The sequence below is a fragment of the Syngnathus typhle genome, linkage group LG1, assembly GCF_033458585.1.
Source record: "Syngnathus typhle isolate RoL2023-S1 ecotype Sweden linkage group LG1, RoL_Styp_1.0, whole genome shotgun sequence".
NCBI lineage: Eukaryota > Metazoa > Chordata > Actinopteri > Syngnathiformes > Syngnathidae > Syngnathus > Syngnathus typhle.
This window is the reverse complement of record NC_083738.1, coordinates 9116691-9136980: the sequence shown is the minus strand read 5'-3', so window position 1 is coordinate 9136980 and position 20290 is coordinate 9116691. Positions and strand designations below refer to the sequence as shown.

Genomic DNA, 20290 nt, shown 5'->3' with positions numbered 1-20290 from the left:
GTTTATCTGTTTTTTGCGAATCAGCCTTTTCCCACGAGTCAAAATATCGTTCTACTATGACTAATGATCATCTGGATGTATGCTTGAAGCTGGCTATCAGCAGCTACTGTACGGAGTATGCTGCAAGTCATCAGAGTAAGATAAGGGCAAACAATGAGCTGTGTCGTGCAATGTGGGTTCATGCAATTATGCAAGACACACCAATATGTATTGTAGATGAAATCCAAAATCAATTAAAAAAATACTTTACTCATCCTAAAAAGAAAAAGGAAAGAAAGAATACACGATATTAAATAGTAATAAATACATTAATATTTTGCATTTCTATCAGAGGTAGATCATTTTCACTCAAGCTGAAAAGGTCTGCGCACCCCTGCTGTACACAGTCCATTGATTGGTCAATATTAAATTGTCCCTTGTGTTACAATTGAATTTAAGAATGGAAATGAAATTATAGAAATGAGTTACTGTAAAATAATTCATCTTAAACAATTTTAAGTTTATGTTATCTTGTGTGATAATAGAATAACAATAAAAATAAACCTGTTGTCTCTGCTGTTCCCCAACAACTCTATGGGCTCTATGTCGGCTCTCTTCTCGATCCTCTGTCTGTAAACGCAGAAACTCCCGCCTTAAGGTCCATTCGCCAGGAACATTCACTATCGAGCTAGAGGAAGTGATAAAGGGTGAGATAGACAGAACTTGCACTTATGTATCAATGTAGATTAATATAAAAAACGTTATTAATTATTTAATTATCATTTTAATGACATATTTTGGTGGATGATAAAAGAATGGCATCTGAAATAATAAACACAAATGTTAAGCATTTTCATGTTGGAAAATATCAGTTAAGAAAACCATCCACAGTTCTTTCGTTGTTAAATGTGCTGTCAGGGTCAGCAAGGCCTTCTCTGATGGCTTAAACACAGATATAAACAATCTAAATTCTAACATTTCTTCTTGTTGGCATTTACCTGGGTTCTCCTCCCTCCTCAGTGACCTCGTCTTCTTCCTCTTCACTTCCACTGTACTCGTACTCTGGGCCCTCTGAGAAGTACCATAGGAAGAGCAAGAACATAAGATAACATAATATTAGGATAATTACATACTGTACAATTACAACCCCCCAAAACAAGGTTCTAAATTAGGAGACAAGACTGGAAATTTTCCTATAGCATGTAAATACGTACTGTCATACACCAGACTTCCCAAACCACTTGTGGTTACTGTGCGTATGTTACAGTGGACCAAACACATATGCTGGATAATTTGGTTAATTTATCTTTTATTATCAACTAAAGCTACAACTAAAATTTTAAATATTTTCACCCCAAACTATAGCTACTATTTCAGTTATGCATGCACACATTTTATCAGTCATTAGTGCATTTTCATGAGATTAGATTCACAAGATTAGAACCACATGGTTCTCCAGTTCCCTACTTCCTTTCCAGCTCAGCAACTCTCTTGCTCAACTCTTTTGTTTATTTCCTAACTTTCCTTCTCTCTTGTCCCAAGTGTTTTCAGATAACAATGGGTAAATCTGATGGCTAAGACATTGGTATTACACACTTTATTTGGAGAAACATTTTTCCTCATCTTGCTTTTCCTGGCCTTCGTTTTTTAAAGCAAAACAAAAAGATAACATCAGTAATTCTAAACAATATGAGCATTAATTGTTGTCCCGTAAGACAATTATATATAATTAACTAGTTACAATAATTTACAAATAGCCATGACATTAATAAAAAAAAGTTGAATATTCGTCTTCGTTTAAAAAGCCTAAGACTGATAGCTACAAAGTGGCCCAACAAAATGTTTTTTTTCCCATTTATTAATTTACGTGGTTACAGTTATTTAATAGTAGTTATATTTGTACAGTACTGTATTTATTATACTTGTTCACAAATGCCTACCACCCCCCACTTTTCTGAACATCATTAGAACATTATTATTAAAAACCCAAGCTAACATTAGAAACTTAAGACGAATCTGTGCTAAAAATGTATATGTGCATTCTCTCAGGGTTTGACATGACAGTAATTCAGCAGCTGCATCAAAGTGGCTCTTTTGCTCTGGAACTTGGGAATGCAAGTCATTGAAAAAAAAACTTTGCATTGGGGTTGTTATTATGTTAATTTGTCTCTCTGTTAGGTAACAGTACTCGGTTTTGTAATTTCACACTTGATTTGTGAGCAAGCATTTAAGAGACCTGACTTTTGACTATAAACAAGACATTAAAACGTAAATGTTTCCATTATTATTCTGCTTTAAGGTCACGATTTGAGCTATAAAACAGCTTTTCAACAATTTGCTGTGAGTATTTAAATGTCTTCTTTGCCGAGACCCTTTATTGAAATTATTGAAAAGCCACCCCCAAGTCCGATTTATGTGCATGAATGACATTGGGCCAAGTGACTTTACAAGGGGTTTTATCTGCTTACTTTCTGATCAACCACACACAGGCTTTACATTATGTTTACACATTTTTGACTAACTGAGTGTTTTTGAAAGAGTGAAAGAGTTGTCTATGCGTTTATGCAGTTCAAAGAATGGATATATGCAAACAGTTATAAAGTTAATCAGTTCTATTTCACTTAAAAAAAAAAAAAAGCTCTTGGAACCAATTATCAGCAATAAACGAGGGATCACTGTATTGGCTATTAGTGTACAACAAAATGTACGGGAAGAAAAGTAACACAGAGAACACTCTGTTAATGCTATGTGTGTCCCCTTTTCATTAAGTACAGGAAAAATATGAATGTTTTTCCATAGGGTCTGTTAGCAAACAACACGCATGTACCTTTCTCCTTTTTCTTTCGGGTTCTGTCGAGATGATCTTTGAGCATGATGCGAACTTGTCTCTCATTAATCAAATCTCGGATGAAGGCATGCCTCAGCAGCACATCTGTTATGGGTCGCTGCAGATGGTTCTTAACTAGGCAGCTATCAATGAATGACAGGAAGCGCTTAGACCTGTAAAGAGATGAAAAGAAACAAGTTAGGATGGACAAAATGGATGATAATGTGTAAAAATGTGACCAAAAACAGGATGATGCTCTTGCTAGTCTATGAGAGAATTGTAGCATATTTTTTCTTTTTGGGCAATTTTAGATTAGCGCACGTTAAAAGTTATTTACAATACATATACCAGTATGTTCATTTGCAACCACACAACTACAAGAACTTCAAACTCACCTGCGGTTGGTGAGAACAGCTACTGGGAAAATTCCTTTTAAAACGCTCAATTGATGGTCCGTCTTTTGCGAAGGCAATGTTTCCAATATGTGAATTAAAGCTGACAACATTTGTATTGATGCCTACATTTTTTCAGAGAAACATCCTGGAATGTGCAGAGAAGCTAGGCAGAGAGACAACTGAGTCCTTTGGACTTTTAAAGCTACTGAAGGCTATCCTATGAATTTGGGTTTCTTATGACATTAATAGAGAGTGAAAGACAGCATGGTTCAACCACCAGTTCAATCGTTCGGGGTATATCCATTATGCAAAGGACTGAAGGAGATGACATAAGAGTGGGAGGAACCAGACTGCAAACTTGCATTGATAATTAGTCCTTTTTGATTAGTGTGTTGGAGATATAACTTGCGCTTATTGTAAAAGAATTGATATTTTTTTAAACCGCGAGTCAAATTTGACAAAATATGAATTGCATTGATTAAAATGTCTGGTTGGTCATTTTCAGCAACACAAAACGTTTTTAATTAGAAATCTACATACATTCAGAGTAACCTGCATGTTGAAAAACCACATTAATCTGTTTATGTCTATATCTCATCAGCAACCGTTATAATGCGTTTAGTCCCTTTCTTATCCCTTTCTTATTCAAAGAAAGTGTATTAGCTTTATGCATGCATGCGTGTGTGTGTGTGTGTGTGTGTATATGCATGTAAAAGCTCACCATTTTTTGGACTTAAGTCTGGGTGGAGGGTTGCGTGGAATTAGAAACAGAGCTCTCATGGGATGCATGTCACACAGAGCTACACACAGACAGGTTCAAGGAGCGACAGAGCAAAACAACAGTCAAGATAAATCCTGAAGGGAACATACAGTTTATAAAATGTAATAATTCAGTAAATGTCTTACGTGGGGCTCCTTCTGCCATCTCTAAAGCAGTGATGCCTAAAGACCAGAGGTCACTCTGACGAGAAAGAGAAAAGAAAAGTTTAATCCAGGCACAGACACCAACATCAGGTTGGACTCAAGACATTACACTACTTTGTGAACGGTCTTAAAAAGACGGCTCGTCAAAAGAGAGCTGAGTCACATTAAAAGGGGAAGAAATTATAAATAAAATTACTTCAAAATATATTTATATCTATTTTTAGATTTGCTAGATAAATAGTATACTATAATTGATGAGTGAAATTGATGAGTTTATCTCTGGCGTCTCAAGCAGTGACGTACTACTTCCAGTGCATATAAATCACCAAGAGACGCTCGTTAAAATTGTGACATGCGCAGTCGGTGCTCATTTTTTGAGTTTTGAGTTACCTCAAAAGCCGACGTCATTTCCTGTCTAGCTTAGACTGGTTCTTGCCTTTGACAGGAACGAGCCACATCCAATACGGCCGCCACATCTATTTGACGCCCGGCACGTTGATGTGGTGGCCATATTGGATAAAGATGAGCCAGGCTCTGACAGCTACCTACTTTTGCCTTTATGTTCCAATCAGTGAAGTCATTTGACAATATTTGGACTCTACGCTGAGTGGGGTGAGTAGCAGTTGCCAGCCAATGACAGGGCACATTTAGCAAAATACAGCCATTCACAGTTTCACACACATCCTCACACTATCCTAAGGATAATTTAGAGTCTTCAATTATGCATGTGTTTGGATAGTGGGAGAAACCAGAGAAGCCAAAGAAGATGCAAATAGGAAGGCCGGAGCCTGGATTTTAACTCCAATCTTCAAATTTGTAAGGCATAGTTGTACATTGTACATAGAAATAAAGGTGATTTGAAATTGCAGAATTCTTTTTTTTAGTCATGCTTTGTGTCATTTTTTTATAAATATGTTTTTTATACCCTGTAATCATATGTAGCTTCTGGATTCTCATCACAGGCAATGACCTCAGGAGCCATCCAATAGGGAGTACCGATGAAGGTGTTTCTTCGACCAATCGTCTTGTCCAATTGTGCGGAAACCCCAAAATCCACTAAAACACACATAATATAACACACCATATAAATAACTATGTGATTATTGCACAAATTAAGCAATCTGCATGTGCTCAATATGCCAATGTGCATGTGTCCATGTGTCATACCAAGTTTTACTTCGGCATTCTCTGTAAGCAAAACATTCTGTCCCTTAATGTCCCTGTGAATCACATGATGGGAATGGAGATGGGAAAGACCCTGAAGGACAAACATGAACAAAAATCACACATGCACACAGTCAGACGACAAATGAGGTCATAAACCTTCACTGAATAGGGTAACAGTATTTCAAGCTTGTTGAGATGCTTTTCCCCTTCAGGAAGAAATACCAGAGACTATTAGTTTAAGTGCTGGGCGCAATTTTCAAGTGTGTGTGTGTGTGTGTGTGTGTGTGCGTGTGTGTGTGTGTGTGTGTGTGTGTGTGTGTGTGCGTGTGGGTGCATGCGTGCGTACTCTCACTTCTTCAAAGGGGGTTAAATAAACAGAGGAAGCAAGTCCTAATTCTGACAATGACTTCACCGTGCCATGCTGAGTCCCTGGTGTGCTTGTGTTTAAACAATAAGACAACAGCATGGCTAACCACAGCAGAAAAGTGGCAACATCCCAGCCCTTTTTGTCACTCACTACTCAGAATCCTTCTAGTTTTGTCAAGAAAGTGGTTCCCGGGATCCCTTATGATGATAATCACAACAGAAAAAATTCCTCGTAGCCGGTGTGTTAAATTAATTTTTGTCGCAAGTCACATTGTACTAATTATGATTTCCCTTGCCGGAATGACATTGACCCATGTTAGCATTCCATATTTATCACATATAGTATAAATAACAAACCAATAGATAACTCATTTTGACATCTGTAGCCAGTAAATAAAAAAGAAAATGTTCAACTACCGTATTTTGCGGACTATAAGCCGCTACGTTTTGCACTAGCTATGAACCTTGCGTCTTACAGTCTTGTGTGGCATTTTTGATGATTTTTATGATATTGTATGATTTGTGCATATTCGCTTATAAATAGAAATCAAACAATAAAACACCTGCAGCTTATAGTCTGTTGCGTCTTATGTATGAACAAAACAGGATTTTCCCCTATTATTTGGCTGGTGCGGCTTATATTCGGTTGCGGTTTCTCGTCCAGAAATTTAATACGTTTCAATTTACTTTGTAAGGGGGCTTGGGAACAAAAAAAAAGTTTGCAATGTCTCAGTGTTATTTAAAGTAGAGACAATTTGCAGTTTTAGTACTTTCAGTAAAAATATGAAGTTGATATACATGATATGTCGTTGTGAGTTACATAAGTTTATGCATCTGACCGAATCTGGTGCCCCAAGGGGCCTTGAGTTTGACATGTCACCGTGTAACCAGGGGAAGGGAACCATGGTCCTACGAGAGCGATATCCTGCCTGTCAGCTCATTAGCAAGCTCTGTAGAAACCTGACAAGATCCTGATCAATTGGATGATTTGTTGCAGCAGAGAGTGATGGCAAACAGGCAGGATATGGCTCTTGTGGAACCAGGTTCCCTACCCCTAGTATAATTTGACAACTTTCAGTGATCATTTTATTTGTAGCATCTATTGTTTAATTTACGGCTTTAAGAAGATATTCGTTCTATCATTTCTGCATATAAAAAGCAAGAATATGCTGATTTCATCATCATATTTATAAAATTTTGACTAGCCCGGGGTAGGTCAGCAACTTTAAGACCTGGTGGCCCGACACAGTGATATACGTGCCCAGGGCCATAGGGGGACCATTAATGTCAGACCGTGCCCCACAGTGTTAAGGTCACAGTGGGAAAACATAAAATCACAAACGTGTTATCTGGCCATGGACAAGACATCGGTGTCCATCATCAGTGTTTTTGCATTAGAATCAAGCGGCCCCACAACACATCACAAGGTGGATGGATGGATGGATGGATGGATGGATGGATGGATGGATGGATGGATGGATGGAGGGAGGGAGGGAGGGAGGGAGGGAGGGAGGGAGGGAGGGAGGGAGGGAGGGAGGGAGGGAGGGAGGGAGGGAGGGAGGGAGGGAGGGAGGGAGGGAGGGACGAACGGACAGATATAAAATCTCTGAAGATTTGGATGACAATAACATTTAGAGTCATGTGATTGTTGCGCTTGTGTGTTTGAGTTACTTTACCCTGAGAACTTCTCGGCAGATGTAAGCAATCCAATCCTCTTTTAGACAGTTACCCTTTGTTTTTTTTACCAAGTCAGTCACAGAGCCAGCGCCACAGTACTCCATCACCAACTAGATAGACAGATACAATCAAAAGTTGTCGGAATGAATGTTTTGCACCTCACTAGTACATTTTGAACAGCAAAACTGAGAATCAAATATGACCATCAAAAGTAATATGTATTGGTAGCAGTCTCATGTTCACTTGAAACAGGCTGATTGTCAATTATTAAGTGCCAGAGACGGATTTTCAATCACTCACTGACTGACTCAGTCAAAGTCGTGGCAGTTAGAGCTCACAAAGGACAGAACAGTACGGAATAGTAAAGAAAATTGGGAACAGCAAATTTCTACCTGGACAAACAGACTGCTTAAAGCAGAGGCACTTGTTTTTTTTCTCATTGCCAATCTTGACTCCACGATCTTGACGATCTAGAGTTGTTAGCGGTTGACTTAGGACTGCTCCAAAGTTCACTGTGTGAGGGGCGGTTTTTGGAATAACGGCGTCTAAAATAAGGGCGTTAGGTAACACCATTATTTTTTCAGTAACATGGTAATCTAACTAATTACTGTTTCCGTCGTTATAACGCCGTTTTCATTACTGAACGTTAAATACGGTGCGTTACTGTGAATTGATTGAATGAACTGCTTCATCCTGATGCAGCCCTGACTGCTCCACGCACAAAGTGGAGACTAGGTGGGTCAACAACGAGACAAGCGATTATGATTAGCTAAGGCAGATGTGTTTCATGGTAACCAATCGGAGTCAGTGTTTTTACACGAGCCAGGCCACGCGATTGGCGATTCACGCGCGCGCACGCACGCACGCACACAGCAAACCACTTTATATTGTTTAATTGTTTACTTTTAAAGGAAACACTTAAAGTCCAGAATGTTTACCAGACCAGTTGTCTGAGATTGTGAGTTTGATTTATTGAATTAAGACTACAGAGTTAAACACACTATGTTGTTACTTTTGCTGTGAACAAAATACTTCAAGTGCAGGATAAACATAGTGCAATAAATAATGAAGGTTAAGTACAAGTACCCATCTGTTCCACTCATTTCAACTGACTTGTGAAAACTGCACAGAAAAATCCAAATTGTTTGACATATAGCAACTTTTTTTTTACAGTAACACAAATAGTTACTTTCTCAGTTAACTAGTTGCTTTTATTATAAAGTAATTCAGTTACTAACACAGTTACTTATTGGATCATGTAGTGAGTAAGTATAAGTAATTACTTTTTTAAAGTAACATTCCCAACACTGGTGAGGGGTCAATTTGCGACAGCTAGGAACCCTATCGGTCCACCAATTTCTTTTTCCCCTAGCGGGTAAGAAATTTAGCTCACTGGTCAGTGCCATGGGCTCCCAATCCCGATATGTGTCTGAGGCGCAAAAAGACAATTTTGAATCACAAACTGCGATGCAAAACCGCTTATTTCTAGCCTTGTTATACAGATTCAACCTGTAAAATGGAGGCATTAAAAGAAATATATCATTGTACTGTGAAAGAACAAACCCAGAGTTGGTGGTCCTGTCCAACAGGACCTTTCTTAACAAAAGCTCCATAATAAGTTGCGATGTTTCTATGGTGGGAATAACTCTTTAACATGTTGATCTCCAGCTTTATTTCCTCTTCTTCCTCCTACAGAAAAAAAAAGACAAATTAGGATTTTTGCATTGTTTTTACAAATGTAAGCTGCAAAACATTAGTGCTCTGTGATCTAATACTTGTGAAGAAAGACAGGTAATTTTTTTTAAAATTCTGATGATTCAGATTCCTCACTAAATTGTTTGATTCAACAGCTCAGTCAAGGTTAGTCATTTGTTGAGAAGGGTTGCACAGCAGTCCTTGTTTTTATTTACTAAATCCAAATGATGAAGTCCTAAATCCAAGCTTAACGGAGGAAGACAGAGGATGGGGTTGGGAGAAGAGGAAAAGAAGCTGGATTTGGATGTGAACCACAAGGCAGGAAATAACTGGGCGCTTGTATCAGTCGCTGACCTCCTTTCATTTGCCACAGGAACAGTGGGGTTAGAATGACACGGGAGAAGTTGAACAAACACAGCGCATCCTGCTCGTGTCTGCACTGTGTGTGCGTGAGTGCGTGTGTGTGTGTGTGTGTGTGTGTGTGTGTGTGTGTATGCGTGTGTGTGCGTGCACACGCGCTCGTGTTGAGACAAAGGCGTGCTAATGAGTATGGTCATGATTGTTGAACACAGACAAGGGTGTGGGTCTTCACACTAAACACCAACATCAGCAAATGTTGACGTTCGACTTAATGCTGGTTAAGCTATTAATTAGGACTAAAATTTGATTGTTTTTTACAGGGATTTAATCACATTCCTAAAACCCAACACTAAATTCAAATGTTATGTATGACTTAATCCAGACTAAACTGCCAGTCAAAGCGTGCCTGTGCGCTTTTTGTGTGGACCAAATTCCAAAATCTGCAAATGATGATGTGTGGCTGCCGTAACAGGGATGTAATATGTAGACGTAATATGTACTGTAGACCCGATGAATCGACCAGAGGACATTACATTGTACGTAAAATACGTAGACTGGGGCGGTAAACTAATTAGAGAACTGTCCGTAATATGTAGATTACGTACCTCCGCCGCCATTGATAAATAAAAACTACCAGTTTGTGTAACGCAAACAGCATTAGCCCTCTAAAATGGGATAGACAAAGAGACATGATTACAAGGCACAATTCAAGCTTTCTGGAAAGCCGGGATCAATGCCAAAGAGCAACTCTCTGCTGAAATGGAATTTGATAAAATAATGTCTATTACAAATTATTCATTTATTTTCTCTCCGGAGAGCTGCAAAAATAAAGTACAAAATAAAGTAACTTTTAAATAATATAAGCTGTCAACTTTTTTCAGCTGAACTAATTTAAAGTGAAACATCATTGACGCACTCCAAAACACAATAAAATATTTATTTAAATGTTAAAAAAAAAATTGTTTACTTCTGTATAAATAAGATTAGCATTGAGAAAAACTCAAAGTTCCTCTGTCCTGTTTTTGAGAAGATTCTCTCAGGAGGGACTGACATTGACATGCATTGTTTCTTTTCCCCTTTTAGACTACACTCTACGTTATGTGTCCAGACACAACTCCTTTTCCCGCTATCTCACCTTACTGTTTCTCTCTCTCTACTCTGTTGTAATAAGCCACCACTCACCGGCTCAAGGCAGGCTGAGACAAATTGACAATCATGTGCAAACGCTTTGAAGTGAACGAGAGAGTTGGCTCGGAGTTTGCTTTTCCGCTTTAAACGTTCGAATTTTGACAAGCAAACAGTGATGCAAGACCGCTTATTTCTAGGTGTTATCTCTACTGTCATCCAGATTTAAGTGGAGGACGAGATTGTATAACTTGCGGAGAACAGAAACAGAATTCTGACCCAAACAAAGTCTACATTTGAAATACATCACAGAGATTCCGTGAATCTGTTTAAAAACTTTAAAGTTACAACAGAAGTGTTTTTCTCCATCCACACTTTACAGTATTACGGTATAGAATAATGGGTACCAGTATTCGGCTTTTTCCAGGATGATTTTGAAGTACTCAATGTTTACTTTTAAGTACCGTAATTTACGGACTATAAGGCGCACCTAAATACCTAAAATCCTCTCAAGTGCGCCTTATAGTCCAGTGCGCCTTATATATGGACTAAATTCCTAAATTCAAACTGGCCCGAAGCATTGTGTCATGAAATCAAGCATAAGTGGCCTGCTGAAGACTATGAATCATGAATCAAAAAGACTATGGATCATTATTTTGTGATTAAATAGTCATTTGTTACATCTGAAGTTGAAATAAAAAAGATAAAATGGAGAATGATTTGATTTGGATTAAAAATCTGCCATGATGCATTAATGGTGCGCCTTATAGTCCGGTGCGCCTTATATAAGGATTAAGTTTTAAAATGGGCCATTCATTGAAGGTGCGCCTTATAGTCCGGTGCGCCTTATAGTCCGGAAAATACGGTACTCGAGTTGGGATAATAATAATTACAAGGAATAAAGATAAAATGCAACGTTACCTCTGTGACTTCCATGACTTTGATAGCGGCCATTTGACCTGTTTTGACATGGCGACCCTGTTAAGAAACAAGAACGACATCAGCATGAGCATACGCATTTAAGTCATGCAAAGTATTATGGACAACAATCAGTGTACAAGACACAATGATGTACACAATGTATTTATAAAATTGTGTGAGGGATTGTCATGCCAAGTAACCCTTATGCATACTCTCCTTGACATTATTTCTATAATTGGACGGAATTTTGGCATGAGCATGACTGTGATAAATAAGGAAATGGCCTTCCTGTCTTTTCTGTCACAATGGTGTCTGTTAACACTGCTGTCACCACAAGTTACAAATGCGAAATGTTCTACTTATTAACAAGACACAGACACACACACAACACACACAGCCAGAATTCATCAGGGCAAGTACTTTGTGACACTGTCAATTACATCTCACCCAGACTTACACTAGAGTTGTGGTAATGCTGAAGGAATCAGACACACACATCAAATATAGAGAATATAAATGCAGACACACAGACACAGAGTGTCAGAGTGTTCTATAAATATTGTGCCAGTGAAAAGGTTACAATAATATATTAATACATATTTGATTAGATACAGTCGGGACATTTCTAACAGAGAGCAAATGGACAAAATAACAAACTCTTCTTACCTCAAACTCTTTCTTTCCCTTTGAAAAGCTGTATATCAGCAGCAATCTTTTCTTTGTCTGTCTGTCTCATAAATAACAATCTCTACTTTATATACGTAAGTATGGACAAAAAATACAGTTGTGTTCTATTCTCATGTAGCTCCTTCATTCTCTTAATGTACATAATAGGCATGTCTTGTAACAACAAAAGAGCCATGTTGATTCTGAGCAAACCTCATCCTGTTTAGTGGATCCATCCATTTTCTGTACCGCTTATGAACCCAAAACAACTTGAGGCATGCTAGCATTGTTTTAACATGCTGGCCCAATTGCCTATTGCATTTTAGAAAATAGTGACCCCTTTCAAATTGTAAATCACTCCTTATCCAATGTGTATGTATTGTCCAGCAGGAAATTGGACTTTTCTGCCTCGTTGGACCGTCATGGAGGCACTTGAGTTGCCATAAAGTTAAGTTAAAATGATCGACACACACACATCTGGGTGAGGTGAAATGTGTCCTCTGCATTTAACCCAGTGCTTCTCAAATAGTGGGGCGCGCCCCCTATTCCTGGGGGGGCGCGTGTGACCCTGGGGAACAGGCTTTTTTTTTTGGCAGTACTAGAATAAAGTGTAATTGGGCGTTTACTACAGCAGGGGGCAGTGGCGCTCTCATTGTTACTTCTGTCACGTTTGCGACAGTGCAACATTTTACGACTTATAAGACAAGTTAGGATAGTCAAGGTGGGGAGGGGGGGCGCGAATAGTTTTCTTCTTGCTAGGGGGGGCGTAACAGAAAATAATTGAGAAGCACTGATTTAACCCATCCCCGTGTGATTTTATTCAATCCCCTGGGGGAGAGGGGAGCAGTGAGCAGCAGCGGCACGCTCAGGAATCATTTGGTGATCTAACCCCCCAATTCCAAACCGCTGAGTGCCAAGCAGGGAGGCAATGGGTCCCATTTTAATAGTCTTTGGTATGACCCGGCCGGGGTTTGAACCCACAACCTTCCAGTCGCAGGGCGGACACTCTAGCACTAGTCCACTGAGCTAGTGAACTATATCAATGTAAAGGTGTATTATCGGCTCTAATGCGTTTTTTTTTTTTCAATTTCATTTTTTCTAACCCTAATCAAACCACACGTATAGTAAAGAAAAGCCTTTTGTTAAATAAAATGTGGATTTTAACTCATGTATTTGGCAAGTTATTTGCGGGTCAGTACGAAACAGACACACACGTCAGCAACACACTTGAATGATTAGCTGCTTTCCTCTTTAGTTTTCATCGCTCTCTCTACCTCTTCCTTCCTCCCCTGTGCTAGGACTTTGTGCCTCTCACCTCTGTCTTCCTTCCTTTATCCTGCCTAGCTTGCTCCCATGGCCCCCCTCATGTCTTTTTTTGTGCCCCCTTCCAAACAGAAATCAGTTGGAAGATGTTTCCTAAAGTCCTCCTTTTACGGGTCAGCACGAAAAGAGAGGAAGTTGAGCTTTTGAAACCAAAAAGATATAAGGAAGTGTAAGTGATTCATGGTAAAGGATTGCATTATCGTACAGTCTGGCCTTTTAACTTTATATTTCACAATGATGACAAGCACATCAGCTGTGGGAGCAGCATGAAGACAGGGTTCTTGCAGGTTTGAGTAAGGGAGATTTAAGTCATTTTTAAGACCTTTTAAGACCATTACGCATATAAATGTAAGACCAACACAGTGTATTACTAGAAACATTCTAATTCTCTCAGATAATCTCAACGCATGTCATTTATTGAATCAGTCAAAGAAAAATATCAAACAAACTCATGAAACAGATAATCAAAATACTATTGGATGATAACAGAACCTCCTGAGAACCATATTTGCAACACAACTAGTATACACAACATTACATTCTAACCCAGGGGTGGGCAAACTACGGCCCGCGGGCCACATCCGGCCCACGGGACCGTTTAATCCGGCCCGCCAACCCTGAACAAATTGTATTATTAAACCTTTTTTTTTTGGCCATTTTGCCTGCAATGACTGCGTTTTTCCAGTAGATGGCGAAGCGCTCGCCTGCGCATTTACTACCGGAAGCCGTGTCAGAAAGCTCGGTGCACACTCACAAGTGCGTGTACGTACTCAGTAGTACGGACTTGGCGCACTCTCGCTCTATTCGTATCAGTCCCGAATTTAGAGCGTGGGCTTTGACGACAGCATTCTTATAATTCGCGCGCTGAGCTTTCAGATGCAGTTTTGCGCTACAGCCACCCACAAACCTTCCCCTGGAATCCTTCCATTAAAATGAGTGGCCCGAAAAAAAGAAGTGAGTGCCGAATGTTAAAAAAGAGTGGCCAATTTGGCTCGACGTACGCGACGTGACGTTCAGCCACATCAACATCAACCCGTCACAGATCAAGGTAAACGGACCAACACCTCGGATCTCGCCTAAGAATTGCCACAACAAATTTTACTCCAGACTATGACGCACTAGCAAAAAAGGGAGACCAACAACACTGTTCCCACTGAAAATGAACGGGAGGCTCTCAAGTTTATTGTAAAAAAATGCATTTTGAATATGATTTGTACACATAGCAGGGATTGAAACTAGCGACCATTCTCATTTTCAAACAATGCAGGATGCTCAAGGACATTGATGCACCACCTATTTGCGACTAATCTTAACCTGTAAAGTTCTTAAGGCTTACTTTAAGGAGGTGTTTCCCGTTTCCTCACCTCTGTTACCAGGTGTTTGCGAGTTAAAACTCTGCTCTGATTTTCAGATACCCCTCACCGTGTTGCTGTTTTGATTACTTTATTTGGATGTATGCTTTCACCGATTCTTCAAGATGATATATTTGGTCAGAATGTTTGCCGTTTGATGTGATCTAATAAGATAAACATCTTTCATTAATCTGACCTGCAGGCACTGAAGTGATGGAGATTGTTATTCATAATAACAGTGTCGTATTTTATGAGAATCACTGATAGCAGTTTTTTAGTGAATTATTATTTTTTTAATGCTGTTAATAAATGCATTTGTTTTCAAAAAAATTGTTTGGAATATCCATGCTTTACTACCTACTAAAGGCCAAGATCTTTTATGCAATGACCTTTACAGGTCGCTTATATGACTTCACACAACGCCTACGTCCATCTGCTCCTTGTCCGGCCCTCCGGTCCAAATTTAGAACCTAGTTCGGCCCGCGAGTCAAAAAGTTTGCCCACCCCTGTTCTAACCCTACATATGTCTGAGCTCATCTCCTTAAGCACTGATCTCAGTTTTGAGGGCTTTCATTTCAGTAACCTTTCTTTCTGCGCCCTTCTAAGGGCATCGGACTTGGCCAGAAGCTGAGCTATCTTGGAGGCAACCTTGCTCTAAGCTTGTTCTGTAAGGGCATCTGCTTTTATATTGCTTGTATACTTAAGATAAGACTGGTTAAAGTATAAGACCTAGGACAAAAATATGGGTGTTTTAAAGACTTTTTAAGGCCTTAAATTTCACCTTTTTAATTGGAGACTTTTTAAAAGTTTTTAAGGACCCATGGGAACTCTGGAAGAGAAAGACCTAGTATAGTGATCCTTGACAAAGAATAAAATGCTAAATGCACATGTTCTTACTTTAGATGCATTTCACATTTCTTTAGGGGTGTTAAAGATTATGGATCAGTGACAATATCAGATGATCATACAGTTCTCTCTTTTCAACTTTAGCTACAAAAAAACAAAGCAGTGCAACGTTGGGGTCTGCAATGGAGTCACAATTTTCACACAGAGACGCAACACACAAACACGCGCGCTCGCGCACACACACATGCACGCACGCATTCACATACACACACACGCGCACTGTCATTCTCTTTCTCTCAGGGCAAGGGAAGTTCATTTTACAAACAAGGAAACGCCCTGTGTGTGTGTATGTGCATATGCAAGCATGCGTTGAGAGAAAATAATGATGAGACGAGGCGTAAAAAAGAACAGGCACAATCTACTTAGGGGTATTAGATTGGTTGAAACTCATCATATGTCTTACATTCCTTTCTTTTTTTCCTCTAGTTGAAAATAGAATAACCATACAGGGACTCTTTGAAATAATCGTCAAAACAAGCACCACACCACTACTGGACTGAAATAGAACTTCTATTCAGTAACATTTTCCTAAGAAGACTATCAGACTTTTATAAGAACGTTCTTTGTCCTATTTGTCTACCAGTTGTCCCATGTGATTATTACTGTTGAATACATGGCAGGAGTAGCGGAGGTCCTTGCCTTGGGTGGATGCGTGTCGTAGACAAAACTGGAAAAGTAGCCCACAAAGGAACAAGGTCAGTGTCTTATATGGGAAATGATGGAGAAAGGAGTACTCAAAACGTGCTTTATTATCCAAAATTGTTTTAGTTAATATTATTATTATTCTAATGAATAAACTTGGGTTCTGTAGGCATTTTGATCTGTATCACAATTCTAGGGGGTATTTCACAACATGTGGTTTTACAAACAGCAAGTTAAGATTATAACTCGAGGTTATCTGAACCCCTCATGACTAAACCCACGCAGTTGATTCCAAAACAACGTTTATGAACTAAGTCGATCAACGCTGCATGTTAGCATTGAGCATGTTTTTGGTAAATCAATAAAGATTATCTATCGAAGGTCAAACTGCAAAACAAATTTTATTAGTAGTATTTTACGGTACTTGAACAACAATTCCTCTAAGCATATGAGGAGGAGAAAACAATTATAACTAGAAAGCACAACACCATTGTCTCAGCCAAGGCACGCGATTCAATTTGAGCCCTGAGCAACGGTGATGTCATTTGAAAAATTACCGTATTTTCCGCGCTATTAGGCGCACCTAAAAACTTACATTTTACTAAAATAAACACAGTGCGCCTTATAATGCAGAGCGCCTTTCGTATATATGGATCAATTGATGAATTTGTTGATCCATACTGGTTGTACACAGTGCTCTGCCAAAATGTTTCAGTACGTTTTAGTACGACTAGTAAATTACAAGGTCGCATCGCTTCCCAACATTACGGCAACTGTAGTCAGGGGGCGTCACCGAATAGCTGTTGTACCCGCGAGGCTATTTCATTTCAAAATAGGCTGCTCCGTTAATGTTTCGAGTAAATTTACGGATTGATATGGAAGGGAAACATAGGTAAGCAGTACCAATGTGTTAGATCGAACTTTAGTCAGTTCCGATCATTTTATAGGAGATCGTTTGAGAAACGCGATTGTTTACACTTTGCTGAGGCTCATGGGAGATTGCGAGCTGAGGCATGGGAATTTGCGGATGGCTAATGCTATAACGATAGCTGCTATACGCACCAGGCTATTTCATGTCAAAATAGGCTGCTCCGTTAATGTTTCGAGTAAATCTACGGATCGATATGGAAGGGAAACATAGGTAAGTAGTACCAATACGTTAGAACGAACTTTAGTCAGTTCCGATCATTTTATAGGAGATCGTTTGAGAAACGCGATTGTTTACAGAGGGCTCGTTGGTTATTGGCTAGTGGATGCATACTGCAACCCTAGTCAACCTCAGTTTGTTGCAGTATAGCTTCTATTTTGTGCGCCTTATAATCCGGTGCGCCTTATATATGGACAAAGTTTTAAAATGGGCCGTTCATTGAAGGTGCGCCTTATAATCCGGTGCTCCTAATAGTGCGGAAAATACAGTAGGTGGATTTACCTCATTAATTCAAATACCACATTCTCAATATTAATGACAATGCTGTTTGATCTGTTGGGGCACATAGAACATATTGAAAAGAAATTCTTGACTTGACTTACTCTTTAACATAATGGCCTTACATCAAACATTTCTGTATCGAGAAACTGAAAAGAAAAGTCAAATGAATCATAAATTCTGAAAGACGTGTGTAATTAGTACACGATGTCAGTGGCAACAACCATTGTTTTTGTAATTGATTGTGTTGGCACTACATAGAACTGAGATGGCACAAAGGTTTGAAACATGACTACACTAAGCTGGTGGCATATGGTACAAATAAAATGTGAACACAACACAAGTCATCACATTTAGTATTCAAGAAAATTCCAGCGAAGACTCGTGGCTTCAACATACGCATTGTTTTCAGAATTGGAGATGCCACTAGATCACTTAGAATGCTTACTAATGGAGATGAGAGTGCTAACATTTTAGACAAGCAAACACTTTCATTCACTTGATGGGAAGCAGAAACAAACTATTCCACATATCTTAGGTCAAGGGTATGAACATTTTTTAAGTTAAAGTTAAGTTAAAAAAGTTAAGTTAAAGTTAAAGTCCCAATGATCATCACACACACATACACACTAAGTTCTGGTGTCATACTTCCACATCCTGTTTTTACTGGTTCAGAAATCATTTAATTTGTGTCATGAGATCATGTCTGTCTACCCTTGTGTAAGAGAAAACTGAGTGCATATAGGAATGTCCCATGTGCTTCTTTTGCCACATCCAGGAAATAGAAAAGTAATCATGACTCACACCCAACCCAACCTTTTTCTTAAAGTCATTCAAACTCATGCGACATTCACACACTTAAAGGTTGATGAACACAATCATTCTTTAACATCAATGTCAATTCATATCAAACGTAAAGCAATACAATTGCACAATTTTTACTCAATAATAATAATAATAATAAATAATTACTCTTATTATTTTATCACATCATATCCAATCTAGCCAATTTCAGGTGATTGGTGATTTCAGATGATTGGTGCAAAATGTGGTCCACATGTCAGTGAACGCTTAAACATGAACGCTTAAACATTTGAATAATCACTATCAACTCACATCAAGAGTCCAACATTACCGAACATTGGCAGTTTACAGGCTTTGGTAACTACCTTTTAAGAGTGAAATAATTTTAATAATTAATTTCCAGCAGCAGCTCAAAGATGCTTGGTTTGCATGATCTATTATTGCTTCTGATTGGTGAGCTTTGTAGAGGAGGCGACAGCATCTATGTATGAAATAACTGACAACAATTTTGGTGTCAAGAGTTCTAAAAAAATAATAATAATAATAAGAAGAAAAATAAGATCTCATTGTCTGGTATCACAGCTTTGCATAAATAAATAAACAAACAAACAAATAAATAACTTAGCCCTATGGCATCAGAATAGTTTTCAGAATCAAAGTCAAGTCAAAGTCAGCTTTATTGTCAATCCCTTCATATGTCAAGACACACAAAGAAACCAAAATCCCACGGTGACGAGACACAGTACACGATAAACATACAAGTAGACGACACAAAATAAAAACAAGAAGGCACAAACAATAAATAGTAAATAAATAAAATGAGTGATGAATAAATAATAAACAAATAACCCAATAAATAAGAGGAGCAAAACTGAGCCACACACACACACACACACACACACACACCTCCACAGGCACAATTATGATACAATGAAGTAGACCATGATGTTAAACAATCTCTGGTGGACAAAGAGGCAGGTGAAATACCTTTATTTATTCAGGGCGCACTAAAGAAAAGGTTGATTTAAAGCTTATCATTTTGACCTGGTTTTGAACAAGTTTATTTTGGGGCTCTAATGTCACACTGCTCCACCACACTTTCATTCATCACCAAACGTTATCGTGCCTGGTTGGCTGGTAGTGTCCAAATCAGATATCAGCCAATACCAAGATGCTGTACTTACACTCCAAGTGAATCAACTGCGCATCATTATTATCTTGTAATCTGCAAAACATTTCTGACATAACAAAAACGTCTAAACTGGAACATTTGTCATTTCTGTGTATTATTTGCTTCTACTTTGCAAAATTCTAGATTTAGATCAATGAATGTATTGGAACCATGTAGAAGATGGAATTAAAAAATGTGATTTATACTTTCAACACACAACATTGAGATAAATATGGCAGTGACCACAAACCACAATACTCATGAGTGCATGCACAGATCCTGCACAAAGGAAGTGAAGCTGGTGTCTGAAGACTGTAGTTGTGTATTTTCTGTAAGAAGTTCACATGTGTCTCTTACCCTAAAAACGGAAGCACCTAAAATAAGTTTTGCTTACGGTAACATGAATATTGTGTTAACCGTTATGTTTCCGTGCTGAGACGGGTTGTTTCTAAATCAAACGGGACATTTTCAAGTTCTGCTACCAATCAAGTGTAGCAAAGAGTTGGCCAGCAGGTTTATTTCTCCATTAGTTACGATTATTCAAGGTTGAATTAATTCATCTAC

The 20290-nt window shown here is 38.7% G+C and overlaps 1 protein-coding gene across 4 annotated transcripts in view; it reads right to left on the bottom strand.

Annotated features, from left to right (window-relative positions):
* si:zfos-2326c3.2 (mitogen-activated protein kinase kinase kinase kinase 4) overlaps nucleotides 1-20290 on the bottom strand; it is a 46814-nt gene that overhangs the window by 24395 nt on the left and 2129 nt on the right. For all 4 annotated transcript variants that reach the window (XM_061272577.1, XM_061272560.1, XM_061272584.1 and 1 more), the window contains exons 3-12: nucleotides 11437-11493; nucleotides 8899-9024; nucleotides 7335-7445; nucleotides 5293-5383; nucleotides 5051-5181; nucleotides 4108-4162; nucleotides 3923-4001; nucleotides 2807-2979; nucleotides 978-1050; nucleotides 544-667 (exon numbers count right to left, since the gene is read on the bottom strand). In XM_061272577.1, coding sequence (XP_061128561.1) covers nucleotides 544-667; nucleotides 978-1050; nucleotides 2807-2979; nucleotides 3923-4001; nucleotides 4108-4162; nucleotides 5051-5181; nucleotides 5293-5383; nucleotides 7335-7445; nucleotides 8899-9024; nucleotides 11437-11493 — 1020 coding nt within the window. The remainder of the gene's footprint in view (nucleotides 1-543; nucleotides 668-977; nucleotides 1051-2806; nucleotides 2980-3922; nucleotides 4002-4107; nucleotides 4163-5050; nucleotides 5182-5292; nucleotides 5384-7334; nucleotides 7446-8898; nucleotides 9025-11436; nucleotides 11494-20290) is intronic.